The 9,168-nt window shown below is 41.4% G+C and overlaps 2 protein-coding genes across 2 annotated transcripts; both read right to left on the minus strand.

The window, feature by feature from the left end:
* Window positions 1-1,133: 1,133 nt before the first annotated feature.
* On the minus strand, window positions 1,134-3,427 carry hoxa9b (homeobox A9b). The gene is made up of 2 exons (XM_049730127.2): window positions 2,703-3,427; window positions 1,134-1,413 (listed from the first exon to the last, which is right to left on the minus strand). The coding sequence occupies exons 1-2, from the start codon at window positions 3,217-3,219 to the stop codon at window positions 1,175-1,177; spliced, it is 756 nt and encodes a 251-aa protein (XP_049586084.1). The 5' UTR covers window positions 3,220-3,427; the 3' UTR covers window positions 1,134-1,174.
* Window positions 3,428-3,938: 511 nt separating this feature from the next.
* hoxa10b (homeobox A10b) lies at window positions 3,939-8,721 on the minus strand. The gene is made up of 2 exons (XM_049730122.2): window positions 7,768-8,721; window positions 3,939-7,180 (listed from the first exon to the last, which is right to left on the minus strand). Exons 1-2 carry the CDS (start codon window positions 8,531-8,533, stop codon window positions 6,906-6,908), a joined length of 1,041 nt encoding a protein of 346 aa, XP_049586079.1. The 5' UTR covers window positions 8,534-8,721; the 3' UTR covers window positions 3,939-6,905.
* Between the last annotated feature and the right edge of the window lie 447 nt (window positions 8,722-9,168).

A 9,168-nucleotide genomic window follows, 5' to 3' on the forward strand; every position in this document is an offset into this window, starting at 1 on the left:
TGTTATAAGATGGCTGTAAAGTAATTAGAAGGATCTGCTGATCCTCCAGGGTGTATGCGTGTGTGCGTGTGTGCGTGTGTGCGTGTGTGCGTGTGTGTGTGTGTGTGTGTGTGTGTGTGTGTGTGTGTGTGTGTGTGTGTGTGTGCGTGTGTGTGTCTGTCGTCGGCCAAATCTTCCAGCTATTTTCCATATTCGTCTGAGGCTCATTTGAAATGTGTCCTTTACTACTGTCCCACAGTCTCGACATGCTTTGCTCCTTTCACACCTTATAAACAGTCCACAATGCAATTGCAGCCATTGCGCTTTATGGCGGAGGGGACATCACCGCCGCGGGGCGTTTAAAAGCCCAGACAACAAACACACTGTGATCAAACCAAAATTAAATTTTACACATTAGATTTGTAACGAATGAATTTCACATGCTCCAAATTTTGTATCGCTTCAATTTCTTTCTCCAGTTGAAAACAACGTGAGCATTTTTTTTTCTGGCTATTGCTTTTCCTATTAGTTATTATTATGATGGTTATTAAAATAAGTATGATCTGACTTTTGTGCCATTAAATTCGGCGGTAAATGAATTAAAAAATCCCGTATTTGTTTTTTGATTCCTTTTAATACATTATTTTTCAGTTCAGTCACGTAATTATTTATAGAAATAATTAAAATACGTCTTTGGGCGAACAGAACAATACATTGTAAGAGCGGTCAGTTTTGGTTGACTATTGTACATTTTCTAAAAATGCATTACATTAAGCATAATAATAAAAATAATAGAAAATAATTACATTTTCCTACATACTGTTAAAAAAATGACCTACGACGATTCATTTCGAATGTGCATTTTGCTTTCACAATAAGAGGACACCTAAAGAGCATCTAGAAAATAATAATTAATGTAAACATTGCAAATAGGTAGCTGAAAAACATTCAGGTAGTCGAGGATTTTTTTTTTCATGCATTTAAAAAAAACACAACAAATCGTCTAGTTCACTTTACCAAACACACATGAGATAGACGAAATAAACATCCAACATTATTTAACAACACAAAACTATAGACAACAACGTGTGTAACAGTTTAGAATAATAAGGACCCCCCCCAAGGACCCCCCCCCCCCCTCCCCCCCCCCCCCCCCCCTCACAGCTCGAATCAGTATTAGGCTATATTATGGCACTTAACTGTCTCTTCGTCGGTCTTTGTTGTCTTTCTTCATTTTCATCCTGCGGTTCTGGAACCAGATTTTCACTTGTCTCTCGGTCAGATTGAGCAATCTGGCCACCTCGTATCTGCGATCCCGCGGAAGGTACATGTTGTACAGAAACTCTTTCTCTAGTTCCAGGATTTGGTGCTTTGTGTAGGGGCAGCGCTTCTTTCTGGTGGGCTTCGCGTGGAGCCAGTTGGACGACGGGTTGTCTGCGCGCACAGGAAATCGGGGTTGATATTCGTGCATGTTGATTTTTAGCATTATTTCAAACGCACTGCTTGGGTTTATTTTTTTAAATTGCTCTTCACGGAAAAGCAAATGAATAATTAAAAAAAATGATCAACAAAAATAAAATATTTATTTTAGGCAGCCATTTTACGACGAGGCCATTTCCATAATTTTTTTTGTCTTAACTGGAAAATGTGGAATGAAATTAGCTCTCCCTGTGAATACTGCAATATATAAATAAATAAAAACCGACTAATAATATACAATAAAAAAATAAACCCCGTCCTCAAAAATGATGTAATGTACAAATTAATAATACACTAAAACTACAAAGGTGGTTGAGTTTCTATTGCACCCCTCAAACTGCTGGGTCATAAAAAGAATTAGTCAAAAAACTTGGGTCACTTTGATCCAACATAGTTTGTTTAGAAAATAACACGTTTTGGAGTTATTTTATTTTAAAATAAAAAAGAAAAAGGAAAAAAACTTTGCTTCTACAAAACAACCAGGTCAGTTCATGTTTTGACCAAAATGGGTTATTTGACGCAGCAGTTTGAACACACCACTGGGGTTAAAAGTGATACATGGCGCCATTGCACTTTTTACTAGCATTAATATTGAAAAACAATTTTGATATCTCTGAACCATTAGAATGGATCCTGGAATAATATGCAACAGGAAAAAGAAACTAATTTATTTATAGGCTACTATAGTAACATATATGTATTCACAATGAAACACAAATGGTTCCTTTTTTAAAAGCCACCTAATGATGTGTCCTGTTTGAGAATCACCAATGTTATTAGGCCCAAGACAGGATTGATTCGGACCCTGTCTGGCCCCCAGCCGACGTTTGGGAACCATTGTACAATAAGAAGGAGAAATGCACTGCAAGTGATTTTATTTCTGCAAACGCTGCATTGTGTCTGGGCTCGTTTGCGGTTTGCGGGTTACGTGGGAATTCAAATGCGTTTTAACATTTGGGGTTCCATTTTGGAGTTTGGACAAAAGATAAATTTTCAATCTCTCCACATTCTGTCATTCGGAATGGGGTGTGATGTGTTTGGGGGTGCTGAATTTAGTAGGAAATCTCAAGTCTCAAAGTAATCTACGCAAATCCGAATTAAAGTCATAAAAAGGGGGTTTTAGAACTGTGCCACGCGGAAGGCAAAATGACATAGTATTGCGCATTTTCGCCCAAATCAGAGGCCTCAGTCGAGAACACTGAAGTGGAGGCACAATAAGAAGATAAAAAGAAAGCTTGTCTTACTGGCTTCTATCTCCCTCCGGTCCCCGACTGAGGGGCTTTCCACGAGCGGCTTGGACGTGGACGTGCTCTCGCAGGGAACCTCCGCCAGGGCCGCGGCGCTGTCCGCGTCAGACAAAAGAGGGGTGTGCGTCTCCAAAGTTGTGCACTCGCCACTCCCAATGAGGGGCTCGGGTTTGATCTCGTAATGCATGGCGGCCGTCGACGCTAGTCCGGTCAGGCACAAAGGTGCGGACACGGGCTCCAGGGCCCAGGAGCGCGCAAACATGCCATCGGCGTCCCCGCTGCCGCTGTAGTGGTGATGGATGTAAGTCGGGGCGGCCGTATTGGGCGGGTGCGCCGCGATGGGACCCCAAGACGCGCCAAAAATAGATGATTTCTGCAAAGGGCACGTTTCCTGTCCGCCATATTCGGCGAGCATCGCCTGCTCCACCCCTGCAGCTGATGGGAACCGCGCCGGCACATCCTCCTGCAGCTCAGGGACGACGCCGGCGTCCGCGTAGTAGCTCAGCGTCGACATGGCAACGGTGATAAGGAAAAACAAACGGATGCAAAAAAAGGGGGAACAACGCAAATCCTGCTATAATCCTGCAAAGTGGCGCAAGCGGCGTGTCATTGCGTGATATTGCGCCTCGTCGTGCACCAGCCTGGCCGCCCAATGCAAGTTGAACGCGGTGAACATTGTCCACGCAAGGATAGGGCGCCCCGAACACGTGACCGTGGGACAGAACAATAAATAATAAATCAGCCTGCTGCTGCTGCTGCTGCTGTGCTGCTGCTGCTGCTGCTGCTCCTGCTCAACTCAATAGCCAGCCTTTTCACCACCATATTTTAATAGCAAATTCCCTCTCCTTTATTGGGCCTGTTCGCGCTGGTAGCATTCACTTTTATAAGCAATAAACGTTATGATTTTTGTCAAGAGATCTTTATTTATTAATGGAGCACGCTCATTGGTGTGCTTGTAATGTTTTAAGCTTCCTAGCGAGACGTTCTTGCAAATAAATAGGAGTTCATTAACATCTAATAGGGTTATTAATTGGCCTCGGTTAAACACTCAGACATTTAAAGGTTATGTGCAAGTTAGTTTGCCACAGGAAGCTTCAATGATAATAGGAACTAAAACAAAAAAATACTTGGATGTGGCTGTATGTTTTTGAATGTAACTGTTTTAAGAATAATCTTTACACAATAAAAACGAAAGATTATACACCAGATCACAAACAACCCATTATCTGGCCATTTTATCTAATTTGGGTTAAAAAAAAATAGACTTAAACCTTTTGGGTCGGTCCAATTTCTAACCCAAGTGTATTTTTGACGAATAAATACAATAAAATAAAAATAAATGAAATAAAACGGATTTTTGATGTGTTGTTTCGCGTTATTGTTTATTGCTATTGCTTAAAATATATTAAAAGATAAACCAATATAATAAATATATTTTTACAAAAACGCCGGATTAAATAGCTTTTAATTGATACATTTTGATAACGGCACAACGTTTGATTAGCGCGCATTGCCTTTCTGAATGAGCTCTTACAAAATAGCCAGTGTTACAATTCTATTAAAACAAGCTCGCGCGCGTTTAAAAAAAAAATTAAAGGCTCGTTTGGATTTACGATAGCAAAACACGTCCATGCAGGCTTCCAGGGCCACTTTCCAAGATGCCCAGGGTTGTTGCTCTCTTTGGACTCATCCAAAAAAAAAAAAAAAAAGAAGCGCGCATGCACATGCAGGAAAGTAGGGCGAGGTTATTTGGGTGCCATAACGGCCCCTTTTATCACGGGCAATTGGGGTTGTTTTTCTTAAGGTTACAACATGGCTGTCTAAGCTAAATATCCCCCCCAATAAAGCCGGGCCTTTGTGTCTTTTCTGAGGCGCAAAGCAGACGCATCCGGCATTTCCTACGGCGAGGCAACTGGCAGACTGCAATGATCATAACCGAGGACTTGTCTGCGCTCTCTTCCTCGACCTGAAACCTTCTTCTTAGCAAATAAGATCCATTTAATTGGCTTTCTCTTAAAGTGCAAACGTGAATAAAAAGAAATAAGTAAAAAATAGCTGGCTAAATGGACGTTACTCACTGTGACCAAACCCACCGAGAGGTCTAATTAATACCGCGGATTGCTTTTACGCACAACAATAAAACATAATGTGGCGCTTGTGGGAGTAATGCGTTTTATTTGCTTGCTGCCAAATTATTGATAAGTACAATAGCTAATGAATAGAAAGTCACTTTTCACAATATGCGACGAGTTTTTACTGAGGTAATCAAGGCAGTTTCCTGTTGTGGGACGCAAGTCACATATAGCCCAACAACATGAGACTACCTAAACCACTCCACAGTTCCGCTCTCCTCTTCTGCTGCTACCGAAAAAGATGGACTTCAACATTTCGTGTCCTTGGGAAGATGCACTTAACATTGGCTCAGTGGACATGAGATGCATTTTTAACATTGTGTTACCACAACACAAGCGTGTTAACAATCAAAATAAAAAATATACATGGGGTCATTGGGATTAAAAATGGATTTGGTGCATTTTAACATTGTGCCAATAAGAGTTATTAATCGTGTCATCGGGAATTAAAATGCATGTTAGGTGTCATTGGGAGTGCATGCCATCATTGCGCGGGGAATTACAATAAAAATGGATTTTAACATTCTGTCATGGAAAGTTATCATTACATATGCCTTTTAGCATGACGTCATTGGGAGTCAAACAGATGTATTTTAACATTGTGACATGTAAGGAAGTACATTGAACAAAATGCATTTCAATATTTTCTTATTGGGAGATGATAAATGACTTTTAATAAATGACTTAATTGGTGGGAGTATATAAAATGCATTTTTTTTTTACATTGTGCCCGTAGGAATTCCCATAAAAGATGGGTTTGAACATTTTGCCATTAAGTTGGATTTTAACTGACTCGTTGGGAATTCAAATGCGTTTCACTATTGTCATTGGGAATAACGCAATTGCATTGTGTCATCAATAATTACAATAAAAGAGAGATTTTAACATTTTGTGATTGAAAGTATCATAACATACGCTTTGGAACGTTGAATCATTAAAATGCATTTCTACATGGTGTCATCAGAAATGACCATAAATGGAGCATTTCGTCACACATATTACCATAACATACAATTTAGCATGCATGGAGTCAGATGAGTCAATATTGCGTCATTTTCTAATTAAAATGAATTTAACATTGTATTATTTGGACTCCAAATGCATTTTAACATTTAGCCAAGAAGGATTTTAAGATGGCGTCACGTGCTGTTACCATGCGTTTTACAATGGGTATTAAAATACATGTAACATTAAACCCTCATTAGGAATTTTAAAAGTATTTTTTAACAGTTTGTCAAGGAAATAAAAGGTGCACATATGTTTACATACCCTGGCAAATTTTCAAGATACCATTCTTTAAAGTAAATATGAATCAGGCGAAACATATTTATTTTTAATAGGAATCAAGTTTAACTGTAATTCGTGGCAGAAAAACACAATTATTAACTAAAATATACCTAGAAAGAAAATAAAGATATAATCCCTGTTACTAGTCATATTTTTCCTTTAAAAAAAATATTATTTCACAAATTCTGCCAGGGTATGACAACTCATGAGCACAGATGGAGTTTAACATTATGTCATTTTAACACTTTATCATTGGCAACAGTGACAATAATTGGGAGTAACAATAACAAAAGATGCATCTGTAACAATTATAATAATACCGCGACAACGTTATGTCATAAGAAATTGAAATTCATTTTGAAATTGTGCCATTACAAAGATGGATTTTAAGATTTTATCAATGGAAAATTTCCCAAAATAATATAATCAGCCCGAAAACGGGCATCACTACAGCGTCAATGAAATAAAGAGCTAACAATTGTAAAGATTGTTTTTTTTATTATTAATAATAATATTATATATTGACCAGCAAAAGTGTGCAAATACTCATCAATTTCTTACCGTAACAGCGAGTGGGTATAATTTTACATGCACATATGCTTCCACTATACATTATGTACATACATTCTGAACATTTCAAATACCACGATTACAAACGTCATTTATATAAATACACATCCACGACGATTAAAAGCGGAAATAATAACATTCAATAAGTTAGCCTATTATAGAGGGTCCCGTTTCTTCTCACAGTCGGCTGAAATGGAGAGTCCACTAAGTCTCATGAAAAAGCGAAGTTTCCAGACAGCTCCCGGATCCTGTTCTCGCGGCTCATTTTTTTCAGTTTCATCCTCCTGTTCTGGAACCAGATTTTCACTTGCCTGTCGGTGAGGTGCACGCTGCGGCTGATCTCCAGGCGCCGCTCCCTGGTCAGGTACATGTTGAACAAGAACTCCTTCTCCAGCTCCAGAGTTTGATGTTTGGTGTATGGACAGCGCTTTTTTCTGCCGCTCTTGGCGGTCAGCCAGTTCGCTGGACTCTCCATTTTGCCAGCATCTGTGAAATTTACACGCACGATGAGGCAACAGGTGTGGACGCGCATGACAAAAAAATATATAGGTCATTTTAGAATGGAAAGACGCATGCATGACGTTATTTCCTGGTCTGTTTTTTTTTTTGTGTGTATGTACTGTAAATGTTACATACACGCGCAAAAAAATCAATATTTTGCACGCCCTCTAATGATGACTGTTTCATCTGTCTACATGGATCCAAATGATGCCACATCATATGCCCCCCCCCCCGTATGAAATCTCTGATACGCATACGCCCATGCATGCAAACGCTTCTTTTATTAAGACATAAAACACAAATGGATGTAGCCTAGGCAAGCCACAAGATTAATGTGATACAAGACGACTTTGTGTGTTTATCTGTCTTGTGGGTGTTGCAAAAAAATGTGGCTAGTTTTTTTAATTCTGTTGCAGTACAAATTCCCATTAAACTTGATGCACATGCTTAATATTCACAGTGGGTGTTTTAACACCTGCATTATTTACTCAATCGTTGTAGCATGACCACAAGCTTGCAAATTAATATTCATTTCATAAATAATTCAGATAAAGCACATGCATGTACTGCACCTTTCAAGGGTTTTTCTTCACACTCCACACCACAAGCATCTGCAGGCTCCGGGGACGACGACGATCCATCGGATGACAGCCGGCTGTCTTCGTCTCGAGCTGGGGCGCAAGGCTCGGACGCGGGCGCCTCCTCGTGGCTCTCCCGCTTCCCGGAGGAAGCGGCTACAGCGGGTGGAGCCGGCTGCGCGGGCGCACGGGGAGGTCGCTGCGGTGGGAAATTATTCACGCTCGGTTGGGCTTGGTGGTAAAGCTTGGAGGGGGCGTAGGTCTGCGATAAGCGGAAGTAGCCGGGGACCGGCACGGTGCTGCTGCCTGTGGGTGGACACGACGCTCCGGAGAAGGAGATGTCCTCCACCGTGGCTCCTTTGGGGCATTTGTCAGATTCGTAGAGGCAATAAGCGCTCTCTTCCTTTATGGCGGCGGAGAAGGAGCACTGCTGGCTCAGATGTTGCCCACCAGGCTGCTCGACTCTGCAGGAGCGAGACGCCTCCAGCCACGTCTCCATACCAGGAGCATAGGGCGCGGATGGCGGAATACCGCTCGGTGCGCTCCCCTCAGTGCGCTTCGCGATCCCGGGGAAGCAAGAGGAACCAGCGGGGAGTCCGTACGAGTATTCCGGGGGCAAATACACGCCGTTGCTGTGATAATACGAGCCGGCATCGCCCCTAACGTTGATTAGCGAGTCCACAAAAAACGGGTTGGCAGCCTGGTTGTTGGGGCATGTCATGGCTGTGCTAAGGTGAAGATCGCCCAATCTGCCCGACATTTCTTGTGCAAAACATTGCTGAATAATTAGTGATACTCACGCTTCTCACTGTAGCCCGCAGCCAATTAAAAGAGCAGACAGCTTACAGACTCCTCCCAGTCCGAGCAGCCTGCTCCAGTGTCGTATATTTTAGTTTAGGTTAAGTCAGGAAAAGTGCAAAAAAAAAAAAAGTGTGTGTGGAGGAAGAGGGGGGGGGGGGGGGGGGGGAAGGGGCACATGCGTAAATGGGATTATGGGTAAAATATCATTTCAATGAGAGGATGTTGAACCCTGAGTATATTCTCGGAGCATGCAAAAGGGAAATTTAGCAAGTGAGGCAGTTGAAAGCTGCAAGCAGTCTTGTGCAATGTATTACTTTATGACTGCTTTTACAGCATTGTAAAGAAAAGGAGCAGTAAAGGTGCATCACGGTGCATCATACTTCCAAAAGGTCCTGAAAGTCTTCCACAGGGGACTCTTGACCCCTTTTTCTGTGGAGCGCTCATAATTTTTTGACGCTTTCACTGCTACATTTGGCCTCACCGATTCAACATGTGCTTTTATTAGTGGAGGAGAATTAATCGGACAATTTCACTGCTTTGTGAACACTTTTTAATGACGCACATTTGTTCCGTTGATAATTAAGAAAGCCAATG

Source organism: Syngnathus scovelli, chromosome 9 (assembly GCF_024217435.2).
Source record: "Syngnathus scovelli strain Florida chromosome 9, RoL_Ssco_1.2, whole genome shotgun sequence".
Lineage (NCBI taxonomy): Eukaryota > Metazoa > Chordata > Actinopteri > Syngnathiformes > Syngnathidae > Syngnathus > Syngnathus scovelli.